This window comes from Poeciliopsis prolifica, unplaced genomic scaffold (genome assembly GCF_027474105.1).
Source record: "Poeciliopsis prolifica strain line A6 unplaced genomic scaffold, Auburn_PproV2 SCAFFOLD026, whole genome shotgun sequence".
In the NCBI taxonomy this organism is placed as follows: Eukaryota; Metazoa; Chordata; class Actinopteri; order Cyprinodontiformes; family Poeciliidae; genus Poeciliopsis; species Poeciliopsis prolifica.
The window spans coordinates 751,675-779,467 of NW_026562401.1; the positions used below are offsets into that span (position 1 = coordinate 751,675).

Sequence of the window (27,793 nt, forward strand, 5' to 3'; positions counted from 1 at the left end):
TTAAAAAATAGTCCCAAAGGTGTTTCAATGAGCTTTTTTATTGTAGTTACATAGATTTGCTGTGGGGATGTATACAACAGAAGCCTTGGTTTTAATACTATTTTTGTTTGAGGTGAGATGCAACAGGCCACAGTACATAAGGGCTAAAAGTAAGAAATATGAAGTGCAAGAAAATCAAAGGCTTTCAACCTGAAGCTGCTGGTTAATTTGATCTTTTTGTAAAAACAAAACAAAAAATCAAAGTGCATCTAATTAATCTGAAGCTCGGAAGAAAAGAAAAAAAGTTGCGTTTCTTAAAGCCAGTCATGGTTGAATTTGCTTAACTATCACAATAACACTTTCAGCCTTTCCTGAAACACGCAGGGCCAAAGATGAACAAAAAACACTTCTAAATAGTTTCTATTATTTCTCATAATTGATAACTTGTCCAGTCTGGATACTTTCACTTTCCTTAATTATAGGTGCATCCAAATAAATTATATCAAAAATAGAATTCAGTAATTTGTTTCTAGAAGTGCAACTTGTATTTTATTACACACAGTTCTGAGCCTGTTGATTTTGGCTTGAAGCTGATGAAAAGCCAAAATCCAGTTTCTGAGTTTTGTTTCAAAATAGAGCTCTCCATTAAAAATCTTTTTCAGAAACCTGGGCTTTTCAAAGGTTTCTCCAAATACTGCAGTGCATACGCTCCATGCTGATCAGAGCTCCTGCATCAGTTCAACGTGGCATGGATGTGATCCTGAAGACCAGGTTGAGTAAATTTTATGATGACATAAAGACGACTTTGAACTTTGAACAGCCCAGTCTTTTTCTCCTTACACATTTAATTGCTGTAAATCTTTTACAGTGACATATTTCCAAGTAAATACATTTGCCTTAGAAATTCTAAGCTTTGTTAAAACTGAATATACTCACAAGTAATTGCAAAAAAGAAGAGATGTACAGATCACAGAATGAGTCTTTGTATGCAAGCATTTTATTTGACTTTAAAGTCTGGCTCAGTTTAGCATTGTCTTTGATAATGTGATGGCAAATGTTCCTATCATCTTTTTTTACATATGTGTTTATTCATACTGTATTGTGCTAAAGTCTTGCACCACTTCTAACTTTTATTTTATTGAACAAACATTTTAAATATGTGCAATCCTTGATAGAAAATTAACTTATTAGGGATTTGAGAAAATTCCACTGTTGGAGCTCAAAATACGTTTTTTTGCAAATACTTTGTCAGAATAAATTTTGCTGATCCAATTTTTCATTCCACTATTTTTAGAAATAATGGAAAAACTCAAACACATGCCTTTATAAACAACAACAAAAGTTTTAGTGTTTCGAAAGGACACTAGAAACAACTTCTGATGGCGTACGGGAGTTTATATGCATCTGGTTATGAAGGAAGAACAGAATAGCCAGCACCTGAAGAGAAAAACACTGAACTGAGTGAGGACACAGAATTTGGAGCTGAAATAAATGTCAGTTAACAAAGCTGCTAGTCGTTTGGAATAAAACAATTACACCATTGCTGCTTCCCTGCTTATGTTTGTTCCTTGGATGACAAAACTGAATAGATTTGCTGTGCTTTTGTTTTTGATTGCCTTCACAGCATCCAGTCTGTTTTTGTGTCCAGCTCAAGCTGCCAGCTGTGCTGCTGGAAGTTTATCGTGCTGGCATTTCACAAGCCCTCTACAGTGAGTCAATCCAAACTATGTGCAAGTAAACAACTTAGCAGTCAGGGCAGTCAGGTTCCTTCTCTTATGAGGTTAAACATTTATGGTTACAATGTTTATTTTGAGCTGTCCCAATGCAATAAAACCATATTTTCTAAACATTTAGCCTATAAATTGATAAAAACTTAAAATATGCATGAGCCTTTTGAACTTTAGACTATTGTTATTATTTTGTGTTTTAAAAAGTACATTAGACATTTCCTTCTTTAACATTATGTTTTAAGCACTCTGCTTCTTTACATCCTGTCCAGTAATGTCTGTTCCTGTTGTGGAATTTTTTTCCAGATATACTTTCAGATAATTTCCACAGCATGTTTGGGCTAAATGAGGAGCTACAAAGTACATTTAATGAAAGCCAAACTTTACCTCTTTTTATTGTTCATCTGCATTAAATATTTATACTCTGATGGGCACCGGTGCAGATCTGTCAAATAAAGTAGAGGAGCCATTTGAGATTGCTTTTCATTGTTTTTTTTGTTTTTTTTAACAATTTGCATCTTTGAGAATGACTGGTAAAACAATAATTCCTAAAGATGCACCAAGAAACCATCTAGTGTTTGAAAATGGATAATTGTTATATTGATTGCTCCTGATCACTGCCCTGTCAGTAAAAAACTAAAAGATCAAATCTTATACCCAACAGTAAATGCACCAGTCATAAACGCTACCCGGCTGATGTACAAAAAGAACAACAACAAAACCCATTTGGTACAGAAAGGAAACTCAAAGCCATTTTCAATATCAGTGAAATGTTTAAAAATAAAGTCAGAGGAAGAACAAAGATTTTATCCATTCAGACTGAGAGCAAAACTTTCAGCAGTTTACAGGAGGGCTGAGCAAAATGCAGAAAAGCTTCTCCAAATCTGACTGATTTGGAACATACTGTACTCAGAAGTATTGACAGCCTTTTGGAAATTCATAGTGAAGGTGAGAATCTAGTGAATACAGGGAATACACAATGAGACAGCCTTTTTGGCATCCGTTGTCAGGACTTTTGAAGGCAAAATATACAAAAAAGGGATGACTTCAGATTTTCACAGCAGTGTACTAAAAAGAAAAAAAAAGAAATACTCAAATATCCTTTAAAGGACAAAGTGACACATTCTTTAATGTCATTTAAACTACAGATTAGTTTGGCCAATTATTACATCTCCTTTACCTTAATCGATCTGTATGTGCACTAATTTTACACCAAGGCTAAACGGTAGGACTCGGATGACGTACAACTTGAAGCTGTAGAAACTACATTATCTTCAAAAAGATAAAAAATTGTTTTGCCATGATGGGTTTAAAAACATCGACTGATGAACATTAAAATAATTTTATCATACACAAACTGCACATCTGTAGTAACAATATGTGATCACATGTCCCTGAAAGCGTCTTAATAAATAACTGTCCGCAAGGCACTGAAATGTGCAGCTCATAGTTTCTATAAAATACAACTCAACTTTATAAAGAGTACTATCTGTGCCTGCCTCCCTTGAATACTTGTCAGCCTTTTAGATTTTATTTAAGAATTGATCCAACAATGCAACACTGAACATTTTGTTTCGTTATAATCTTCAAAAAAATATATCTACGCTAATAAATTCCTTCTTCACCTGTAAACTAATGCACATCTGCCTTGAATCTGTCCACTTCAGTCACGTTAAAAACTGTGCTACTGAAAAGCTGGCACATTGATGAGCATATTGTCAGTCAAGATGTCAGAGTGGTTCATCAGTGTCAAGCATCTCACATTCCAATGAAAGCCAACGTTTACATCCAGTGCAAATGTTCCTTTTTTAAGCACCTTTTCGGACCAAAATGAAACACAAAATACCCCAGTAGTAAACAACAAAATAACCATCTTCACTAAGCCATCTATTCAATAGATGAAATGTCATTTAGCTCAGCTATACGTTGTTCAACCCCCAGCAAAAGTCATCTTAAGGGTTCCGGTTCTGCACCACATTCAATCCTTTGGATCCGGGGAAGGCTGCAGGGATTGAAGCTCGTGCACTGGCAGCCTTAGGCGCACACAAAACAAAGCAAAACAACTGTGGGCACTTGTACGCGAGTCGTGTTTGAAGGATGACCGTGATAAAGCCTTGCGAAAGCAGTCATTCTGTGATCATCCAGCAAAAGCCAAGCTTAGTGGTTTGAATGCAAAGCTGTTTTTACTGCCCACAGGTTTAAGATTAAGATCTTTTGCAGCGGTTTTCCCCTCTCTCTTGTGTCACAGTATGTAAACCAAACAACTCATTCCAGCTCACTGTGGTTTGAGTGTCAAACTAGAGAAGGGTGGGTTTCCAGTCTGGATCGGAAGTAGGGGGCAGTGAAAGGGCCGACAGTCGTCTTAATATCCAGCGTGATTGGGGTCTTCCTCACACCTGCAGCTCTGAACCACCGGACAAGCCAAGAGCATTTGCCTCTTCTGTCGTCAAGCCGCTCTTCAGTGTCCTTCTTACTGTGTGGTCAGGAGAGAAAATTGCAAATAATAAAAACAAATGTAGCAAAAGTATTTCTTTTTTTTTTTTTTGATTGTATTTGCGCACATAGACAACACCCACATGATTTCCTGTTAAGTCGGGATCGTCTCCTTTCGCGAGGTAGCGTTCTCGGGCCGGGCCCCTGAGTGGCGGATCGAACGATCCTCTCCATGATCTCATCGGCTGTGTCGTCTGTGCAGTTCACGGGGTCATCACTGGTAGAACACCACGGAGCAATACGTCCTGAAACAAACGCAGGCGAATCAAATGAAAACTAACATGCTATGCTGTGTAATAAGGTAGACAATAGAAAACCGAATAACAAATAAAATTTTATGAATGACGTGGCTAAATCAGAATTTTTACATCACATATTCACAAAGACATTTGCAGATGCTCACAAGGGGAAAAGCTAAGTTTGCTTCTCCATGAAAAGGAAGATCTGCTCCTTAGATAACCTCTTCAAATAGTGTCTCTCTGAACTGAGGCAGTTTGCCCAGATTTGAATGAGGTATTTTGGTCCATTTGGAAAAAGACTTTCAAAAATGTGTGTGTTTTTCAGTATAGCCTTCTTAAAGTCTTGAGCTATTTACTTAGATGTGTATCAAAAATACTCCTTACCAAAGTAGCAGACGAAAAAGGGGAAAACATATCTTGGTGGGCTGATGGATTTACTCAAAAGCATCTCAGGGTTGTAAAAACATCTGTCATTCTGTCTATGTGTGAGATTTGACTGATATTTTGGTCAATAATTTCTCTTACTGAATGTTTATGGCCGGGGAGGGAATAATTGTGATGGATCCCACCTGCTTAATGCTTTGTGTATCCAGTGCAGAAACAAAGCAAATTGCAGGAAGAAAGCAAAAGATTTTAATTGCGCTGTGTATTAATTTAATTTTTTTTTTATGATAACAAACCTAGATCTTGTGGGAGTGACATGCATGTTAAATTTTTTTTACTGTTCAGCACAATGTTATATTTTTACTTATGCACATTTAGCTTTTTTTCTTTTAACATTTAGGGATTTGAACACAAACCACAGACTGAACACCTTAGAAAATAAACGCAGGGTTACAAAAACAATAAGTAGATTAATCATGATGTCAACATTACACAATTTTGAACATTTAGCTTCAGGTTTCTTCTTTTCTCAGCAACTTATGTGACCAGAGGACGAACAAAAAGGAAAATGTTTGTACTACTTGGACAATAAAGAGTTGATGATGTTCAGGAGAAAGTTCAGAAAATCATTCATCATAACTCAGAACTGATGAGATTGCACGATGAGGTAAAACTTACAACTCTTGTCCCTGTGCCATTGATGGTTTCATAAAAACACACATTCATGAGTAATAAAGTAACAGCAAAAACGCTGCTTTCTGACCGACCTCTGAGGCTGCCTCCTCTGGTACGATTCCTTAGTCCGGGCACTGTGGATGTGCTGCTCTCTGCATCCGTCAGAGCAGTTTTTAACATGGCCTTCATGTTTTCATGTTCCGCTGCATCGTCAGCACTGTGTATACCCTGAGTCTGACTCTCCTGTGCGTCTGAAGAGGCACCTCCAAATTTACCGCTCTGTAAGGGTTTAAGGAAAGAGGTGAAAATGTTAAACATACCTCTTTTCATAGCCTTCCCCAGACTGAAGTTAGTTATTTCAGAGGCACACAACAAACTTTTCAATGTTTTACTTTCATAACTGTTTCTTTCAGCATGCGTTTGGATTCTGTACTTTTCTACCATTAAGTAAAAGTAACGGCTTAAGGTTAGATTCGCTCGATATCCTAGCGGCGTCACGTTTCCTATTCATGCCTTGTCAGAGTTAGTCCCTCTTAGACTTATAGACAACTCATGACTTGTGTAGATCCTTCGAGTAAAACTGTTATTTAGAAATATAGCTGTGCATCTTGTGCATGTTAGTCGAAACAGAAATTATGCAGATACGTACATACATACATACACACATACTTTATGTACATTCCTACCTCACTGTCATCGTCATCCTCACTCTAATGAAAATAAAAAGCAAAATAAGCACTCACAATACTAATTACATCATACTGTCAACATAAAATCAAAACGATCAAAATATTCTGGCAAAAAATTGATTTGCTTTTACGTTAAACGCTTAATAACAGATTTGGTATGAGGAATGTGTCTGCAGTTAATGTGACGTAAAACCCAACATTTAATGGTGCAACTACTGTTTAGTGTCAACAAGGTAATCTAGTACATTATATAGTGTAGTATATTGTAAAAGTAGATCATAAAGGGGCAGTATTGTGCATTTTATAGCGTATTGTACACTGTGAAATGGCATATACTGCCATTTTTAAGCACAATAAAGCAATTGTGTTGCATTCATTTTTTTATAAAAACGTGTATATGTAAAAAAATGACTTAAAACAAATGATACTTCATAATTTGATGGCTATAAATTGGGCCTCTGTGTCTTTAAGAAGTGCCTGTTCAGCCTCCAGCACATCTGGACAGAGATGCCCCTCCGTTATGCCGTTTACAACAGTTCTAAGGAGCATTGCACTGACAAGTACTTTAAGTATGCTGAGCTCAGAAGATTTACAGTTTCACCAGATGTTTGCTTTTGCATTCATATATGGTTCTTCTAATAAAGAACCAGAGGGCCTTTTGTTCTCTCTTAAGTATTTTAATCATTAGAAAACGACAAAACAAAGATAATTTTATCTAAATTTGAATTGGCAGGTATGGCCCAAAAGAAAACTAGAATCCATTTAAGAGAGCAAAAGCTAGATTCTAAAATATACAATTAATGTGTTGTGGGGATGTATACAGAAAAGCAAAAATGTACAACATTTGCCCAGATGATCTTGGTCAGAATTTTAACTGTTCAGATTTTGCCAATTTTCACATTTAAAACTTCTGCACTCCAGTCGATTAGAGCTTTAATATTTTTCATTGCAAACAAAGTTTGTTTGCATCATTTGTGTAACAGAAGAGCACATCTGATGGAAGATCTTTAGGAATGTGACTGAGGTGTGGCCTCTAGTTATTTCTCCTTGAGGGAGTGACACAGGTTTGAATTTTCACACCGTGATTTTCAAAGAAAAGGGTCCCTTCTCTACAGCCTCCTTCATTAACAGCCGACTCTCCGGGGTCGCCGAGATTTAAATCGCACAGCGAGGTGTTTGCGCTGGCCCGTTGTCAGCCTGAAGCAGCTATGGAATGAGATCCATTCCACACGACTCCCTGATTGTTGTTACAGTAACTCATACATGTGAGCACGGAGAAAGCTGCGATGACGTCTTTGGAAATACAAACCAACCCTTCGGCCAGAAAATAAGCCAGACTTCACAAGATCGCAGATTAAACCACTGAAAATGGCTTGTTAACACCGTTTCATGGAACTGAGGAAGCACATACAAAACTAGAAGGGTGATAGAGCGATGAACAACCCTTACATCTGTTATCATTTTCCCCCTGGTCTTGTTTCTTTCTCTGTGGTTGGCCCTCTTCTGTTTCTGTTGCAGCACGCGCTCTCTCGTTGTGCGGTATTCCAGGGCGAACTCACTCAGGATCTTGCTGAAGCGATGTATGCTAACCTCTCGCACAGCATAGATAGGATGCCCCAGGAACAACAGAAATGCATGGAACCTGCAGATTTGCATGGATGACAGGTTGTTAAGTGTGTGGTGTTCCAACACAAACTTTGATGCATTTTGTTGGTATTTTAGGTGAAAGACCAACACAAAATATCTCATAAATGTGAAGTAGATGGAAAATGAGAGCACTAATATCAATTATTGTAATTGAACACCTTTTCACTGACAGTTGAAAACCTGTTCACATTTTCACACGTCAGAAAGTTTGAAAAATATGTATATTATCAATTTTAGTTGGTCTTTCACTTAAAATTGGAATAAAATACTCTTCAGTATTCAGGCATACCTGTTGATTATTCTGCGGTGCACTATTTTTAGAATTATAATTCTTTCTGCACAATCTTTAAGGAAGTCTGACATTTTTTGCTTCAATGCTGGTTTCATCTCATGTTTAGCGATGACTTTTAGGTGATCCCATGATGCTTTGCACCTGCGCTCCATCTGGGCCAAATTGTCTTGAAGCTGGTCAAAATCAACCTGAGAAACAAAAAAATAAAACTGTTGAGGAGTCGTTTTAGTGGATATGACAAATATTAGAGAACATAATGAGTTTTTAAACCTTGGTCAAGCGGGTGATGGCTCCTATTTCAGAGTAGAGGTCAGTGCTGTCTGGAAACTTTTCCACCACAATGGCGCAGGCGTGGTGTAACAGGGACTGCTTATGAACCGTGTCCTTCACCTCCGGGACTTTTTCTAAATAACTCAGCTCAAAGCCTTTGGCCTACAGACCCATAAAGACACAAATAGCACTGAGAATGTGGATGGAATTAGTTCGGTGAAATCGAGCACCAGATGGAAGTGAATTTCCCATCCGGCACAGCTAGAAAAATGGGGCCGAATGGAGATATGTAGATTAATTAGATTGTTAGTATCAAAAACCGCGATCTGCTTAAGGCCTGAGTGTTTGTTCTCTCCACACAACAAAGCAAAAAAGGGTCCAGAATGCATCATGAAAGACATAACACCAACAGGACTTCCCTTGTTCTGCTGCCAGCTATAAATGGCTTACTGCAAAAATATAAATGCAGCCATTATTTACGGGAAACTTCTCGTTTTGATGTTGATGACTTATGTTTCCCCTTTTGGATGTTTGCCTTTAGTGATCCCAGAGGCTCATACATGCAAAGTACTCCCACAGAGGCGCAGATGGGGTCACAGGAACAAAGAAAAATCTCACTTTGTGACAAAGTGAGAGGAAAAAAAGACAGAGTTCACACACAGGCAATCCAGATGAACATGAACTTCCACAAAAATAAATTAATGAATTACACAACTCTCCCTCCCCTTCTTCCTTCTCAGCAGATGGAGCCAGACTCAACAGAAGCTGCTGCAGTCAGGCAGAGAACTCATTCACACACACACACGCGCACACACACACACACACACACACACACACACACACACCACACACACACACACACACACACACACACACACACACACACACACACACACACTCTAGTGTTTTTAATCCCTAAATAATGGGTTTGACTGAAAGTATATGGTAGGAATGTTAATTGAAATTGAGTATATGGAAGGACAGCTAGAGTAAAACTAGTATTATCAGAAGCATTCCTTGGATTGTTTTTCTTACGTTTGAGCCATTGAGGAAGTTACCAATGGCCAGCAAGGTGGTGAGGATGTATCTGAGGGTCTTGTTTTTCTCAAGTTGGTCCATTCCTTCTTTTAGGTCCTGCAATGGCTCTGCCACTTCCTGAAAGTGCAGGAAAAAGAAATTCATAAGAGTATGAGAAGAGCTTACAACACTAACATACAGAAAAAAATAAAGGAAGAAAGAAAGAAAGAAAGAAAGAAAGAAAGAAAGAAAGAAAGAAAGAAAGAAAGAAAGAAAGAAAGAAAGAAAGAAAGAAAAAAAGAAAGAAAGAAAGAAAAAAAAAAAAGAAAAAAAGAAACAAAGAAAAAGAGAAAGAAAGATGAAAAGATAGAAAGAAGGAAAGGAACAAGGGAAGAAACAAAGAAAGAAAGAACGCATATCAACCTGGTTGTGACAGAAAAAATGTTGTGTTTTAGAGAGAAAACCCTAAACTTGTTCAGCTGAATGCCTGTTTCATCTGCCCCGGATTAGGGGGAGCAGGAATGTGTCCGACCTTCTCAATAAGCTCGTAGTCCATCTTGAAGGCCCACAGCTGCAGGCGCGCTGACAGCTCCGTGATGGAGGAGAGGGTGAGCAGGAACTGCTCGGCGCTGCCCAGAGGAACGTCAGGGTTCATCAGCTGAGCCTCCTGGATCCTCTGCTTCTCCTCCTCTGTGGGGATCATTGTCAGGATTTTCTAGTAGAGAAGAGAAATTCAAACTTATGCAGAATTTGTCTCTGTCTGTCTGGAAGAAATCTTTGCACGATATGTCAGAGAAGTTGGTGGGAAACATTGATTCTGATATTTCTTAAAGCCGTTTCCTGCTTTCCCACTGAACTTTTGCCCCTGCTTTTGTTTTCTTACTGCAAATACCTCCAGAGAAAAAAAAAGATGGAGAGGAATCTTCCTGTCTCCTACAAATGAACTCAGGTTATATAATACCAAAAGTATGAGGTCTCTGTTACCTGTAACAGTAATCTGCAGCAGATACCCTACATTTTGTTGAGATTACCTAAAAATAACCTTTTTATAATAATATTTTAAATGTATTCAAAAGACAACAATGTGAACTATTACAACAGAAAGTTTGACAGTTATTCTTAACCCTTTTATACATCGTGGTCACTATAGTGGTCAGCTCTCTAAAAGCCATTTTCTTGTGTATTTTTATATCATAAATGCATACAGACCCCTGAAGTGGACACTATCAACTACTGGCCATCAGCTGCAAATGCAAGAAATTATTTTTGTTAAATCTAATATGGCCGACAAAAAAGCATGCCAACCGACAATCTACCTTATTTTTACTGTAGACGACTCACAGGTAAAAAAAAATATTGTGACATCAGATAATCCTTAAAGAACAATGCTTTAGGGATATAAAATTATTTTTCAAATAACTTTATATTTGGAGAAAATTACAATTGATCACCTAAAAAAACAAAAAAACAAAAAAAATTTTCCCCAATTTTTTCTCCTACCTTTTTTTATGCCTTAAGAAAATTAAAAATGGAAAAAAAGATTCTGACACAAAGTATCATAATTCATGCATGAAAGGGTTAATGATACCCATTTACAGTTTACTGTAAACCCGCTGACACTACATTCAGAATACATGTAAGTTTTGATGCAACTAATTAAAGCTTACCTCAATGCCTTCCTTGTTTAGTGCATACTCATCAAAGTTGAGAATAGCTGTCTTGATTGTGCGTGGAGGGGGCAAGACAGTTAACCCGATATTTATGGCGTTGCTGCGCTTCGAGTCCAGGACAATAATTTCTTGTCGTTTGCCTTCAACCGATGCTTTCTGGGAGATGCAAAGAGAAGAAGAAGAAAACATTGTGAGTCAATTTTTATGAATTAAGTCTTGATTATCTGTCATAGCTTCTTTAACAATTTCTACTGTCAGTTTTGGAGTAATTTGTTTTAGCTTTAGCGATCAATTATTTAGCAACTCTCCATTACAATGTTCAAATACAGGGTTTAATCTGGTTTATTTTTATGCAAAACATTATTTTAAGCAATATTGCTATTTTAATTCCCAAAGAGGAAACCCACCAGGTTTTAATCCAACGTAGCATTACTGTGGCAATTTAAATTACATTACGGTTATGAGTAATTTAAATTATTTGAAAAGCATACCTTTGTTACTGACAACTCCTTGGATTTGGTCTCAAACAGCTGCTCCAGTTTAGACGTGTCCAGTTTAACCGGCTCCAGTTTGGACCACAGGGACTCCTTACAGAACTTGTGATTTTTGCGAGGCCAGTCTACAGGACGCACCTCGTTCCAGAAGAGACGGATGGTCTTCTTCTTCTTCTGGAAGAGAGGGACGTCCCCTCGACCCAGCTGAGGAGAGGGTGGTGGTATGGGAGCCATAAACGGAGGGGGTGGAGGCATCATCCTGCCCGGAATAGGAGGAGGCGGGGGACAACCAAACAAAGGCGGAGGTGGTGGGAGGGCAGAACTGCACGGCGGAGAAGGTGAGTTGACCACGCCCTCCAAATCTAAAATGTCCATGTCGTCCTCCTCTCTAAGATCTGTGAAGTCCATTTCTTTGATGCGCAGCTCCCTGGGGGACGCCATCAGCTGATCCCAGATGTGATCCGACTCTTTTTTCGGGGCTGAACCAGATGATTTGTCCGTCTGCTGTTGCTCTTTAGGAGCCTCCATCTCCAGTGCACATGTCAGACCCTTGACTAAATCCCCAAATTTCTCCGCCACCGCCCTGACATTGCTGTGGTTGTCCAGATTGCCCATCTCTAATTTCTTTACACAGTCCTCTCTTTCCTGTCTATTCGCCTCCAGTGTGGAGATCCGGCTGGCCAAACTGGCCACAGGGTCACTCCCGTCTGTTTCCTTTTTACATTTACATCGTTCCGTCTCTGACTCTCCGACATCCCTGTCATCCTCTGCGACGGCCTTCTGGGCATAAAGCATGTCCAGCATGAAGCGCTTGTTGTTGAGAATCTTCTTGCATTGGTCATTCACATCTGTGTCCTTTAAACAATGAGTCCATTGGCCTGTTGGTTAGAAAACAATTATACTTTTGTTAATTGGAGCAACATAAAAAATATCCATACCCCATAATCTTTTTTTGTAGTTTGTCAAATCAATATTACAAATGTATGTGTTTTACAGAGATTGTATGTGATAGACCAAAAAACTAAGTACTGTTAAAGTGGAATAAAAAGGATAGAAGGTTTAAAAGTTTTTGTTTTCTTTTACCTGAGTCAGTGTCTTTAGTTATCTTCTGCTCTCGCTCCTCCCTCTCCAGAGTGCTGCTTGTAGAAGAGATGCTGGATGCAGAGCAGTTGTCTTTTTCATTTACTTCCTCGTTCTGTCTCTCCTTCTCACTCAGCATCACACTGTCCTCCACCTCTCCATCTGCAGGTTGTAATTTCTCCTCTAACTCCACCTCCGCCTTAACATCCTGTTCTCCAACCTCTGGTCCATCTGTAACCTCTGCTTCCTCAGCTCCAACTTCATCAACAATCCGCTCCCGTTCTGTAAGAATCTCCTGCTCGTGTTTCTCTTCCTTCTCTTTTCCCGACTGCTCTTTCTCATCCAGCTGTGCTGCTCCTTTCTTGCCACTCTGTATCGTAGTAAAAATTCCTGCAACCGCACGTGTCTTTGTCTCGGTTTCATTTGCTGTTTGGGGCGATTCTGATGCTGGTAGTTCTGGCGCTGGACTCTTGATTCTAATCTGTGGGATGAGGTTTGCACTTGATATGTTTTCTGTTCCTGGAAAGAAATCAGAATGTAGAATTAACTCAAGCATTAACCTTTTTATTCATAATTTGTGACAATATGGACAAATGGTCATTTTGAGCCAGAAAATGCTGAATGAAACTGTTTTCAGATCTTTTGTTCAAACTTTCTTTGGAATGACACATGATATCCTTCTGTTTTTATTTCCAAAAGCTGGTACAATGCCTGTCAGAACATAACCTTTGCTCATCATTCATATGACCTTTTTATTGATGCATTTGAAGCCATTTGTTTTTTCAAGGTAGCATGACTATGCAACATACAGAGAATCAGAGAAACAATACCAATGGGCCCAAAACTGAACTTATTATTAGTTTTCTCAAACCCTAAACGATTCCATATTTTAAATAGAGACTCTAATGTAAGTCTAAACTTCTAATAGCACCTAAATAGGTTGTAGGGAATATGTACACTTTTTATAGACAGGAACAAGTTTCTGGCATCATTCTATCAGGATGTTTGACCACTCCTTTTGGCACATTTGGTATAGTTTGTTTAAATTGGTTAGTTTCCAACCACAAGCCTGGAGTCTTAGCATAAGATTGATATCAAATAACTTATAGAAGAAGTTTAACACTAAGTTGCTTTATACATTTTGCAAGCAATTTATGTGTTTGGTATTTAAATTCTCCTGTTTGAACCTTCACACTGATAGAAATTTCAACCATGTCACCCAAACTGTCAAACAAGGAAATTCTAAAAAAACCCTTGATCCTCCGAGGCTAGAGTCTGTCATAAACTGGTACCTGCAGAAACACTGTTTAGAGTGATGCAAGTTTAGCATGATTGTAATCATGTATAGCCAATGAGGAAGTCCCTGGTTCTGAGTTAACTGAAAATTACAACTGTTCACATGAACACGGCAAACGCTTTCCAGAAAACAGCTTAATGGGGAGGTTGGATGAAGACGCAGTGATTTGACAACAATGTCAAGAAGTTATGCTGGAAGGAATCCATGTAAGAAAGCAAGATTTGGTCATTCCCCATCAACTCTTGAGTATCAACAGTAAAAAACAAACAAAAAAAAAACACGTTTTACCCAACATCTGCTCTGCAACCGTGACTGTCTTTTCCTGTGAGATAGAGGGTGATACTGTGGAGCAGCGGGACACTGAGCGGTTGGTCGGAGTTGGACTCAAACACAGCGTGATTTCTGTTCGTCCTCTTGTCGGCACTCGAGGGCGCTCCCGATCAAACTCCTCTGCAGCCAGCCTCTCTACTGTTTTGTACCTTCAAAACAAAATGAAGACTTCATCCGTCTCTGCGTACAACAATCTGATTTCAATTGTTTAATTCAGTGTGTGCAGGTCTATTAGAGCGTGCCCTTGCAAATCAACCTTTTCACATTCCATTGGTCACATGTAATTTATTTGGACGTTTTGTGAGTTCTCAAAACAAAGTAATGCAAAACTGTGAAGTTGAAGGAATGTACAACATAGTTTTCAAGATATTTTCATAAACCAAGATCTAAGGAGTGTGTGGTCAATATTTGTCTTCAGTTCTCGTCACTGCAATCCATCAAAATTAAACTGTGCTCAGAAGTCACCTAATTAGTAAATAGAGTCATCCCATTTGTAATTTAATCTCAGCATGAAGAAAACAATTCTATGAAGGAGCCAGAGGACTATTAGTGAGCAGTAGTGAACAAATAACACCAGGAAGACCAAGAAACAAAGCAGACCGTTTAGGGAGAAATCTGTCCAGAGGTTTAAAGTTGGATTAGGTTACAAAACAATATCCCAAGATTTGAACTTGTCAAAGACAACTTTTCAATTCATCAGCTGAAAAAAATATGGCACAAATGGAACTGCGCCAAGATAGAGTCTTAATCAGTGAATCAGCCCAGATACTTGTGGTAATTCTGCAGGAGTTCTATGGACCCATAGCTGAGGATCCATGGAATGGATATATACTATCTATTGCTATTATTTGGACCCTCTGCAAAGAATATTTAAGAAGACCACACTTGTAGTCATAGGTAAGAGGCAGCACATGCTGGTTGTTGTTTCATTGTGGTCTGTTTTAAGTTGATTTTAGGATTTGTGTTGTGTATCATACTTTATCTTGTCATGATTTGTTATTGTCCTTTAAACTATCTATATGTTGTCAAAGAACCATTTGGGAATGTACACGGAAAATTATCAAAAGCTACAAATATTAAAGTGTTCAGTATTGTTCATGCTTAACACTTGTCCATATGCAAATACACAAGAATTAAATATTAGAGCTATTTTTGAAAGGACAATATAAAAGAAACCTTCTTCACAGTTTGCCACAAGCCAAGTGGAGCTTACATTAAAGATTTGAAAGAAGATCCTGGACAGATGAAACTAAAAGTGAACATTCTGGCCTATGCAGAAAACAATATGCATAATCCTGAACCCTGCAACGGAAGATGTTGGTGGTAGTATCATGCTGTGCTTTCCTTTAGCACAGCATTAATGTAGTCATTAATGGTATTTTGCTATTTTGAGAACAACATTAGGAATAATTACTTTATATTGAAAAACACAAACCAAAAGACATAAAATCAAAATGAAATACATTGAGAAAATTTGAAAAATGTTTTAAGTGGTATTAGTACTTTTGCTTGTTGCAGTGCAAAAATTGCAAACCAGTTTTAACTGCATAATTACATTTGGTGTTGTTTAGTCCAGTTATTTATTTCAGAGTAAAATGTTTCCCAGGAAACTATTGAATTAAAAACACCCAGCCACTGAAAAAATTACATTTTTGGAAGTATGACAGCCTTATATAACATTGATTGTATCTGCAAACATTAGCCATTTACGCTATCTCATTCCAGGAAAATTATGGAAAAATGGGGCCATAATCCCATTAATCAAGACCTGGATGATGACAAATGACATCCACCTTTTTTTTAAACTGCCGTGAGGAATTTTTGGCAACTTCTTGCTAATGCCGAGTTTTTTTCTAGGCTTTCTTTCAAATATTTGACCTGCATCTCGAAGTTGAGAACAGGATAGAAACACAGGAAAACATTTGAAATAGAAACAAAATGAACTCACCTTTCCTCTCTGACTTGTCTCGCTTCTTCCCTCTTTTCCACATGATCACGACTGAGAGAAAAAAAAGCAACTGAGCTTCACAGAAGGCAATTTAGTACTTGAATGATGTATATAATACTCAGCAAGAATTCTGAAATCTTAGATTGCTATGATGTTAAAGATCTGGAATATGGCCTGCAAACGGCTAGGACGTGACATGTACAGATAACATATGTTGTACATAGGATTCCTGTCGTGCAATTATCCTCATAAATAAAACTCAGCTCTTCTCAGCCTCAGGAGAGATTTATGATCACTTCAGCTAAGCTAAGACAAGAGCCACCTGCAATATTCAGCTGCCAGTTGTGAAGAAACAGTGCACACTCTTCAACATGGGACTTTTATCTAAAGGCCGGGCGAGACTAACTTGAATCGATTTCTCTCTTCTCTTTCAATCCTCTGCAGACGCTCCTCTCTTTCCAGACGTCTCTTCTCTCTCTCTGAAGCCAGAGATTCTTGATGTTGCCTGTATGAAGATGTCAGCAAGCTCCCGATTGCAGTCCTGCTTGTAAAAACGTACAGAAAAGGAAAACATGTGAAGGCATTAATAAACAAGAAGCAATGAGTGTTCCCTTTATCAAGTGCCATCTAATTTCACTAAAGATACAAAGTGTGTTGATGTGTTCACCTGTCAGACTTGGAGTCAGGTGCAGAGGGTGTTGAGTTACTGAGGCGATGGATGGGTGATGTTGGAGTTGGATGTCTACCGTTACAAATTTTTCTGGAGAGAAATAAGAAACAACTCAATGTTGTTTGTCTTTCCTATCTTTTGCCAAAAAAATAAAATAAAATAATAATAATAATAATAACATCAGTGACATGACACAAAACCAACATTTCTGCACAGTTTAGAAATAATATTCAGTAATTTATTTCAAAAGGTGAAGCTCGTGTTTTACATTAGAGACTCACAGAGTGACAAGTTGTGTCTTCTGTTAGTTTTGAGGATTATGGCTTACTAACTCAGTTTTCAGAAATTTCAAACGCTGCCTGAACCCTGCAATGGTTCAACTGTTTGGCTGAGATTTTTAAGGCATGAACTGTGACTGGAGTTCTTGAAGAGACACTCCACCGAGACTTATCCTGGATATGAGCTTTAGCTTTGGCTTCCCCTGCATGTAGCATCCGGAGTGGGCTGAGGAGGAAATAGCTGGACAGTTTTTCAGTCATCCAAAGTTATCTTTTCACATGAAAGTCAATTTTTCATTTCATGAAAATCGAATTAAGACCCCCTGACATGGAGAAAGGAGCAGAAAGGCACAAAACCCAAGTTGCTTGAGGTTCAAATCAAAATTTTCTCAGTGAGTGAGGATTTGAGGAACCGTATCATTTGTTGTTGTTGGTCTACTGAGTTTTGTCAAGTCCACAGTCCATGCAGTTGTCAACCAGGACATTTTAATGCTTAATGCATTAAAATGCATTAAGCTTTTTCTAATGCTTTTTCTATGCTGACAAGCTTTATGGAGATACTGATTTAATTGCCAATGAGGACTGGGGCACCTGCCATCACTGTCAAAAAATACCAATGTCCACTATAATAGCCATGGTATCAGTGTGCTCGGTATTACCAAGAGGGAAAAAAAGAAACAATGCAGACAAACTGAAAAAAAAGTGAAAGCATTTTGGCCTTTTTCACACCTTAACATAGTCACAGGCTAATAGAAGATCAAAATAATGCAGTGATTCATCCAGAAGGAGTTTTGACAAAGTAAAAGGTAGCTTTACAGAACATGGACAAACTTTACAGGAGGTCAATATCTTTCTAATAAAAGACAAAAATTAATTGCTTTTATGTATTCAAATTTCTGAAAATTGAACTGGGTTTTCCTAAGTCATGGTGATCAAGGTTACTCTTGACTCTTGCTTTATGAATCTAATGAATGAAATAAATTAAGCGTTGAATGATATTATAATTTACTGAGTAGTTGTCTAGCCACATTTTTTAATGTCCCAGGTTTCAAACTTCAGAAATTAGCGTCAGCATTTCCATATATTCCTGTTACACCTGACCTGCTGACTCCTGATCTTACCTCTCAGCCCAGCAGGGCTTTCTGGCTGAGTAAGTTGTAGAAGGTGGAGTATCTGTCAGACTGAAGATGGAAGCAAGAGAAAAGATGAAGTAAGACAGAAAGAAAAAGACCAACAGTTAGCCATCCAGTCGAGTTAGTTAGAGAGCAGATGGATTATATAGAGTTTAATGGCCACAAGAAAACAAAGCAGACAGGAAGAACACATCTTTGTCTGTAGATTGAATCAATGAGCTTCTTAGAAAGCAAAAAAAGTACAGCATACTGTGTATAATTTCAGTACTATAAAGTTACCATCTATCACTCTCAATTTAAGTGTATTGTTTATAATATGTTTTATAGGGAATAATATCAGCTGCAGTTAACCTGGGATATGGTAAGAAAGTACAAAATCTACTATGACTGGTATTACACCAATGCGTTGATCAGTGGTCAAATTCAACAAAATTTCCCTGGATTGGCTTTAACTGATACTAACGCATCAACTTAAAAGACCTGCTTTTAAGTTGACTGTGGCAATAAATCAATAATACTAATATGCCACAGGAAAGAAAATATCTAGAAGGCTGTTGTTCTATTGGATGCAAGTGAACCTAAATGGGTTCAACATTTTTTCTGGCAAGTATCATGAACTGGGGAACTAACACAATATATATTCAGTGTAACTGATCTGCCATTTAAAGTGCTAAACTGTATAATAATGAGGGCAGATTTTAAATAATAGTGTCATTAGATGTGCTTTTATGCTTTCTGAAGTTTCACTGGGAGAAATACAGGCTTAAGTGGTGATGTGCTTCACAATGAGTAATGAACCAGTTGTAATGCAAGTCCCTCATCAAATCTAAAAGACACCTGAGTCTGGTTTAACTCAGCCAATGAAGGGACATGAAAAGGGTTCCAGTCTGACTACTACTGAGCATGTGCAAAGCCTGTCCAACTAGCACCAGACAAGGAAACGGTGGCAGAAAGGAACACACCAAGGACTAAAGGTCCTCTTTTTAGGTGCAACGGACACAGGAGAGGGTGTCCTGGTCTTGATGCTGAGAAAGTCTCTCTGCCCTGCAGGATCACTGGCCTTAAGGAGGAGGTTGGTCATACACTTTAAGTTCAAACACATGTTAGGAGTGTCTGCTACATCTGGAGCCACACTAGGAGGACAAAATACAAGAAAGCAGGAGTCCAAATAGAAGGAGTGAGGTAATCAGACAGGGAAGATGCTAAAAGAAGAAAAAAAGAGGCAATTGCATCCTGCTTGGCTGGCCTCAAATACCTGTGAGAGCCCTGTCTAGAGGGTTCAGTGTCTGGTTGGCTTTCATCATCTGCCTCGGCCTCCTCATCCTCATCCTCCTCTTCTTCCTCTTCCTCTTCTCTGTGGTTAGAGGAGGGGCCGAGGGATGAATGGATGAAAGGGAGGATGTCCGTGGGCAGGAGGCGGGGAGTGGAAATTTGGAAGGAGACAATGCAAAACCGCAGATGGTTTGCCCAGGGGAGACAACGCACAGAAATGAGACACACAAAACATGCTTGTCAGACAAAAAGCGCCATAGGCATTAGTACAGAAAAGCAACAAGCAATGGAAGATGTTAACAGATTGAGAAAATTAGTGGGATGACATCATAAAAACAAGCAATGGATTTTTACATGCAACAACTAAGGGTACATGTGAATACAAATTATGTAACATCAATTAGCCCTCAAAAGTATAGACACTAAAAGTTAAAATGCAAGGATTTTGTGACGCAAACAATGAATCTGAGATAAGACCTGCTTCAAATGTTTTTTTCATGATAGACAGTTAGGTAAAATGTATTTAAAAAGTCATGTTGTGTTATGTACAAGGCAATATTACACAATGCTGAGGAAATAAATATAAACTTTTAAATTTAAACACATTTTTTAAATAAAACAAAGTGAAAAAATGAATAAATAAGTAAATAAAAAATGTTGATAATCATACTTAACCTAAAACGGGAAGCAATTAGTCTGAATTACAGCCAACCCAAAACAAAAAAGTAAATATAGCCAATTAACTGATATGCCCCCCAAAAATGCCTGAAATTGAATCAAAGGTAATACTCTAGTTTAAGTGTGTTAACACTAATCCAACAATGGTACATTTATTCCATTTACTGTTTTGTTCTAGTTTAATTTATATGACAAACAGCATGTTATAGGTGAAAAAGAATTGTAAAGGACAAATCTATTTATCTCGTAAAAAACTGCCTTTCAGGGGTTTGTATACATTTGCGACCCACTTTTATAAAAATATAAAACTGTTGGACTAAAGAGATGCATTTTGACAAAATCAAATGATTAGGTTTGATTAAATAACCAGAAATAGAGCAGCAGACAATATCTTGTCTGGTTTATTTGACAGTGTGGGATGATCACGCATAACTCTTCCTCCAGTTTGCTGTTTGGATCCCTCCAGGTTGTCTGGATTTCATTAACAATATGGAAAATTGTGCTCTTCAAAGGGAGCCTGAATTTCCTGTGGTAGGGTGGAAGAGGATAGGCTGGTATCAAATGGCCTGCTGGATTGAATTTAGCAAACCTGAAGACCTGAGTGCAGTCGAGAACACGGGTAGGTATTCTGCTTTGAATTGCTTTAACATTGTACCTTAATGAGACAGACCATCAAAATCAAAGTGGTTTCTTTTTACTGCACAGTCCAATAAAAAAAAGTTGAATCAGTTTTGAATTCTGAGTGCTTTTAGTAATAAAGATTTGCTTGATATGAAAACACATGGAACTGTGTAGGTAAGGTCAGGGCAGTCTCTCTAAAGTAAATATGACATAAAGCAGAGCACAGATAGCTTATATTGTGAGTTTATACATGGTACCTGCTGCAAAAGAGAGGCTCTGACATAAAGAAAATTAATATAATCTTACTTTGTAGCAGAAGGCTCCTATTTCATTCTTTAAATTATAATCTCTGGATGGAGAAAATGCATCTGCTCAACACCGGCCCTATAAATCTTCAAAGTGTACCAAGAAAAATGTCCTTTTCTGGAACATTGTTCACCTTTTCCCTTCTTTTGCTCCTTTTGCCTCACCTTTCGCTGATGTCTTCAACTCGTTGGCCGCCAAAGGGAAGGAAACTACTGGAAAGGGAGTAAGAGTTGCTTGGAGATGCCGAGCTGGAAGGATGGTCTTTGTTGTTCTGCAGCGAATGTCTCCGGCTCCGTCTTCTCTCCAAGCCCCGTCTCTCATTGGTACCACCGACGCTAGCTCTGCGGCGGTCCTTTCTGCCACATGGAGGCAGCTGGGCTTCGTCGTCCCCATCCTCATGACGAAGAATCGTCTGCATCAAAAAGGCATTAAAGTTTAGCAAAGTGAAGAAACACTGGTGATGAATCGACACCACTACGTCGAGGTGTAGTATTTGTCTTCAGCGAGTGACTTCTTACCTCATAGATGTTGAACTGTTCAACAAGATCAAGGTCAGTGCCCTTTCTGCCTAGATGTCTCTGGGCCGTCACTTCAATACCTTGTTCCTCAAGACAGTCCACCATGTCGTAGTAGGAGTCCTGATCCGGAAGGGCTGCCAGAGTCTGAGAAAAAAACAGTCGGTTTGAAACAAACCACTAAATGAAAGAAACATGTTAGGGATATTTGCTACTTTGTCAGACTTGTTTCTATTAATATATTAAGTCACATTTATTGGGAACTGAAGTTGAAATTGGAATAGTTGTATCTTCAAGAGTCATTTGACAGACGAGAAAAGAGCAACAGTACTTAAATTGTTTGAAGTAGTCTACATTAACAGTTGAGGTAAACAAAGGTTTTAAAAAGTTAATATCTGTTATCATAGAGAAATGAATGACAGTCACTCCTACAGGTTAAAGTCCTGAACGGTAATCTGTCCAGGGTGACCCGCTGGAGATATGCACCAGCATCCCTCCCGACCAAAATGTGATACGGGTGTAAGAAAATGAATAGATGGAGTTTAAAGCCCTACAAATGAGCTGCCAGAAAATTTTGCTGTTGGAGCCCAATCCTGCTTTTTCTCCGCCTGTTAATGCAGACAACCGAACAGCTGACTGAAAGAAGGCCAGATCTCTTGTTGCTCAAATACAAGAAAACGCAATCCAGAGATATTTCTAGAGAGAAACAACAAACAGACGGTCATGGTCGTCGAAACTAAAGGAGAATCCCTTATTATTCTTGTCATCTGATATAATCTGACAGAGGTTGTGCACAGACAAGTCTTATCTCATTATAGACTGAATGCTTTTTTGCAGGAAACACAAACTCTGTCCTCATTTTGATAATTCCTGTAAATGTTAACATTTGATCAAAATCTGTCACTAGGAGGAGGTGGTGAAACACATAAGGAAAACTAATGTTTTTGTAATAACAATGAAGGCTGTATTTGCGTACCTTATTAATGAGCGTCATGGCAAACACCAGCAGCTCGGTATCCACTCCATCTTTCTCCTCCAGGATTTCCATGACATTTGACCAAAGTTTTTTACCTATGCCACCAAAACATGCAAGGGATAATATATAAGACCCAAACAAAAACATCTTAACATTTACAAAGATAGTGGAGAAAAAATCTGGATCAAGCCATCTGCCCATCTTATAGGGCAAAAATGGTCTAAAAACAAGTCCGACAAAGAATGAAAAAATAATATTTTGTAGCTTCAGCCACAAAAAAAAAAAAAGAGCATTGGTGACCGTTATCTCTATTGTGCTCAGCCTTTGGGTCAGCTATGTCTTCTCATCTGCAGCTCAGGGAATCATGTTCAGTCTTCCTGTGACTCTCTGTATCAATGGTTTCACTGAGGTGAGACTGACAGATATCTGACCCCTCCACACAGAAGGCCAGCCCCACTGCTTTCTCACAAGACAATGCAGAGCTTTTAAAGTGAGTAGATAAAACTTACTTAAGACGTTAGATGCAGTTTTTTGAACAAGGAGCAGTTCATATAATCACCTCCATTGTTTTTTTCTCATCAGTTTGAAATATATTACATTTTTTAAAAATCTTTCTTTCAAAGCAATTATTCGGTTTGCAAATAGGAGTTGGGGCTTGTAACATCCTTAAGATTCCTTATTTTATTGTGTTTTTCTGTATAAACAAAACATTTATACAGAAACATTTGGGAGCTTCTACCAAATGTCTTCAGCTTAAAAAGACAGTGCATTAATTGGCTTTAAGATTTATTGCGGATTATTGGCTCTCTCATCATTGTCATTTTATGCATTGTGTTCCTGCTGCTAAAGCTACTAAAAACACTCTTAATCATAAATCTACTACTGTGCAAATTATCAGCAGTCTGCGATATCAGTTTCTGTTTTATTCAGTAATTTTTGTACTATTAAACTAAGGTGAAAGGAAAAATGTAAGGACAAACTATAGAAATGTGTCTGTTCAAAGTTCACCGATAACAATGTGTTCAGTCTACAATTTCTTCCTTTTTTAAATCTTTCTGATACCTCCTTTGGTATCCACAGTGTTCACAGCCTTTATTAGGAGGGCAGCATTGCTTTCTGTGTATTCCACAAACACCAGCAGCAACTTGAGGGACGTCTTCACCACCAGACGAAACTGTTAAAATAGACAGAAGGCATAAATACAGAATTCAAGAGGGCAGCTCAATATTGATACAATGATAGCTCTAAAATCAACTTTAGACATATATATATATATATATATATATATATATATATATATATATATATATATATATATATATAATATATATATATATATATATATCCATTAGACAAACAGATCTATGATGGATCTAATAGGCCATTTTTCATTTGAAGCAACAAAGAAACAGCTGAGTATTCTCTCATAATTTACACAAAATAGCTGGCAAATAAGATCTAAGGTTAAAACAAGATCTTTCCTCAAGCAATTTGGCCACAAGGGGGCTGAAGCACCACAGTGTCAGGAAAGGGTTGAATCGATTAGGACATCATGATTCAATCTGTTTTTAAGTGCTCTGATAAGATTACCTGGCTGAGACTGCTGCAATGACATTACAGAGTTTACCATCTCTGCAGGGAGTGGAGATCTTTTCAGAGCTAATAGTTAAATTATTTTTACCTTTGAGCCAACCAAGGTGTAAAGCCACTGGACTGTTTCATTGTGAGATATGAGGCCATTCATCCCATCCACGTACAGCATTATCTGGCCTAAAGCTACAGAGAGAAAAGAGCAGAGAACAAATTAGATTAGAACAAAAAATACTAGTTACTGATCAATGTTTGTACAGGCATTGAAAAGAATGACTCTTTACTTGACACTTCATGTGAAAGCAGTCCGACCATTGACATAAAGGTCTACAAAATCAATAAATCAACTTGAGACAACATATTGTCAGTATTGTCACGCCTAAGTATGTCGGCATGAGGGAGGCTTCACTAGTAAATGCCAGACTTCAGAAGAAAAAAGATCAAAATGTTTATGACCAAAGTTAGATAGGCTAATAACTTTTGTCTAGTAGTAGAGAAAATGCCATTTTGCTGCATGTTAACTTGGTGCAGAAAGATTGTTTGCTGCAAAATTATAGACATGTCTGCAAAATCTGCCATGTAAAATTGGGATGTTACAGTAAAATATATATGTATATATATTAGAAATATAGAAGTTCTTAGTTTAATATCAATAGAATCCCAAAGTGAATGACCAAATAAAAGAAATATTTAATGTTCCTCAAAAATAGAACAATGTAATCATTTCTTCCGCAGTTTAAAACACTTTCTCATGAGACCTGCTAAAAGCCTGCAGTTATGATACATTTCCCTCTGCGTTTCTCATGGCGGGTTTGAAAATCATGTATCTGCTGTAGATAAGCCAAAATTCCCAGGTGCAGCTGCTGTGTGTACATCACGCATGAGAGCGAGCATGGATCCATATCTCTGTGTGGATGTGCATGCTAATGGCTCTCTGGAGCAGCAGCCGCAGAATTTCATCTTTTGTCAATAAGGGGTCAGTTCGTCCCAACATGTCAGACGAAAACACACTTAACGGTTAATTTCTGCTGCATGCTCTGCAGCAAGGAAAACAAAACTAAATTCATCAACAAACAAATACAGGAACAGCCGAGCCTGCATGTTTCTTTTCAAATCCATACCTGCAATAGGGTCACAGTGCAGACCTTTATCTCTTGCAGGCACCTGTAAAAGGTATCTGCAGAAGTGCTCTGTGGTTTTTGAGGAATGTCCAGAGCAAACAGGAGTGAGAAAACAGAGGTGGCCTTAATGAGGCTTTTAAAAGTGCCATTACACAAAGCTGCTGACAGATGAGACTTTATCTGGTAGCCACAAAATGAAATACCTTTCAGATCATTCTGACATGTTATCATAAGACATTAGTAAAAAAAAAAAAAAAAGAAAATTTGATAGAAAGTGGCTGAAGTTCTGGCTTAAACATGAAGCCAAGTAAAAGAAAAACGAGAACGAATGTATGGCACATGGATTTTATTCAGTGAGAAGCAAAATATATGCAAACTGTTAGAAACCACAATAGAACCCACATAAACATTACCTTTTTCCTCACATATCAACAGTACTGCTTCATGAAAGCCTTCTTTGCTGGAGGTCACTTATGTGCAATTTAATGTAAAGCTCCACAAACCACATGAGTTAACAGTCATGGTGAAATGACATTGGAACCGTTTAAAGTAAACTGTATTGCCCTTCAATTTAAGGATATCTACAAGCACAGAGAGGAAATTGTCTAATCACTTTCTAAATGATTACCAATGCAGACAGCAGATAGAGTTGGTACACTTTGGCAAACTAACCTACATCTAATAGTTATTCGGTGTAAGACAATCTAGGCTATAATGTTCCTTTTTCCTTCAACTCTCCCTGAATTAATAGTTTGTGGAACAACCTCTTGCTGGAATGACAGCTGCAAGTGTTAAGATGGAAATTTGTGCCTAGTCTTTTTTTTTCCCTTTTCCAAATTAGCCCCAACTGTCAGAACGAATGAAGAGCCTGTGGGAACTTATATATCATAAGTCTATGGAAGCTAAATTGGATTCAGTTTTGGACTTTGGGTCATTCTCGCCTATGAATGAGCTTTGAGCTCAACCAGTCTAGTTCTGACTGCGTGTTGAAGATGGTGGTCTTAACGATCCTCCAAATTAGAGGATCGTGGGAGAACCTCCAACTTAGTCTCAAGTGTTTTGCAGTTTCTAGTCTAAGTTTTAGGTGGATAGCCATGTACTGGTAGGTCAGTAGTTGTTTCTTCATTTTCGGACGATGGGTTGAACGGTGCACCAAAGGATGTCCAATGGTTGTGATATCAATTTATAATCTAAACTCTAAACTTTTCCACAACTTTAGTCATGATGTCATCTTTAGTCACTAATCTCTCCAATAAATCTCACAGCAACTCTGTTCAACCATTAATGATTCAAAGTAATGCAAAACATTTCTACCAAAGGAAACCCAGAAGATTGCTTCGAGTTATTGATACATTGAAGTATGTTGTTGTAATATGTGTGTGAAAATGTGAGAAATTTTAAGGAGTAGCTTCCAATGACACATAGTAGTTGCATTAAAGGATGTATACGGTTAATGTAACATCAAGCTAAGCTTTCAGGCAAGATGTCCTACATTTTACTGAAATCCAGCTTCTGTGACAGTGTTTAATGAGAAGCTTTGTCTCTGCTGATCAGTCATTTTATCTCAGTGGAAAGCTTTTTTTTTCCTTTTTTGATTGATTGATTTAAAACTTCAAAAGGTAACTGCAGACCTATGAACTGTGGGAGATATAAACTGACCTAGAATTGAGAAAGAACTCCAAGCTTAAACAACCAAGGTCTGATGGAAGTGTTTCTTCTGGGCCTCTCCCTCTCATAAACCACAGTAATTATCTTCCACAGCCTCAGGAATGTGCAGGAAGGGCAGCTCCATGACCACTGCTGAGGTGAGAAGCACACTGAGGTCTGGGAGGCTGGACCATCTCAAGTGAGCAGAGTCAAATGTAGATTCCCAACAAAAAACTCAAAGTTTACCTTTAAAGAATCAGCTAACCAGTGAGATGTGTTGCTTGCATTTACCACTTTGGTTTCTCTTGCATTTTAAATGAAATGGGTCAGCCAAGCTGGCTTGTTAGGGCACAACATCCATTTTTCCAGGAATTTTGGTTACAGGCCAGTTCTCCATCCAGACTAATGCAAGTTAAAGCCCCTTATCTTATTTATTTTGCTTTACTGAGAAGCTGGACTCACATTTTTAATTTTAGCACTCCATATTTTCAGAAGCTTTTTTTGCTTTACGATAAGATCCAGAAAAAAATTCTACAGGTATAGTTTGGTTTGGTTATCTTTCTATAATCAGAAGAAAAAGAAATTCTGCAGAAGTAAAAGATAGATTAAACTAACTATGCTGATTTAAAATGTGCTTTATTTAATCATTGAGGGAAACAAAGTTTATTAAATGTTCAGAGTACGAGTTATATACTGACAGAAGACTTTATGACTACTAATTTGTGAAACGGGTTGCTTGTGGTAATGAACTTATG

At 38.0% G+C, this 27,793-nt stretch overlaps 1 protein-coding gene across 3 annotated transcripts in view; it reads right to left on the reverse strand.

The window, feature by feature from the left end:
* Nucleotides 1-18: 18 nt before the first annotated feature.
* Nucleotides 19-27,793, reverse strand: part of fhod3b (formin homology 2 domain containing 3b) — a 93,334-nt gene continuing 65,559 nt past the window's right edge. Inside the window, exons 6-29 of one of the 3 annotated variants that reach the window (XM_055047560.1) lie at nucleotides 24,362-24,456; nucleotides 23,743-23,854; nucleotides 22,681-22,775; nucleotides 21,708-21,851; nucleotides 21,354-21,601; nucleotides 19,568-19,666; nucleotides 19,275-19,445; nucleotides 18,301-18,360; nucleotides 16,899-16,991; nucleotides 16,638-16,772; nucleotides 16,232-16,282; nucleotides 14,242-14,432; nucleotides 12,660-13,175; nucleotides 11,574-12,454; nucleotides 11,080-11,238; nucleotides 9,945-10,127; nucleotides 9,431-9,550; nucleotides 8,396-8,557; nucleotides 8,123-8,313; nucleotides 7,636-7,828; nucleotides 6,184-6,207; nucleotides 5,590-5,776; nucleotides 4,283-4,444; nucleotides 19-4,179 (exon numbers count right to left, since the gene is read on the reverse strand). In XM_055047560.1, coding sequence (XP_054903535.1) covers nucleotides 4,097-4,179; nucleotides 4,283-4,444; nucleotides 5,590-5,776; nucleotides 6,184-6,207; nucleotides 7,636-7,828; nucleotides 8,123-8,313; nucleotides 8,396-8,557; nucleotides 9,431-9,550; nucleotides 9,945-10,127; nucleotides 11,080-11,238; nucleotides 11,574-12,454; nucleotides 12,660-13,175; nucleotides 14,242-14,432; nucleotides 16,232-16,282; nucleotides 16,638-16,772; nucleotides 16,899-16,991; nucleotides 18,301-18,360; nucleotides 19,275-19,445; nucleotides 19,568-19,666; nucleotides 21,354-21,601; nucleotides 21,708-21,851; nucleotides 22,681-22,775; nucleotides 23,743-23,854; nucleotides 24,362-24,456 — 4,355 coding nt within the window. In that variant the 3' untranslated portion in view covers nucleotides 19-4,096. The remainder of the gene's footprint in view (nucleotides 4,180-4,282; nucleotides 4,445-5,589; nucleotides 5,777-6,183; nucleotides 6,208-7,635; nucleotides 7,829-8,122; nucleotides 8,314-8,395; nucleotides 8,558-9,430; nucleotides 9,551-9,944; nucleotides 10,128-11,079; nucleotides 11,239-11,573; nucleotides 12,455-12,659; nucleotides 13,176-14,241; nucleotides 14,433-16,231; nucleotides 16,283-16,637; nucleotides 16,773-16,898; nucleotides 16,992-18,300; nucleotides 18,361-19,274; nucleotides 19,446-19,567; nucleotides 19,667-21,353; nucleotides 21,602-21,707; nucleotides 21,852-22,680; nucleotides 22,776-23,742; nucleotides 23,855-24,361; nucleotides 24,457-27,793) is intronic. The other 2 variants (XM_055047561.1, XM_055047562.1) reach the window with 2 other exon arrangements.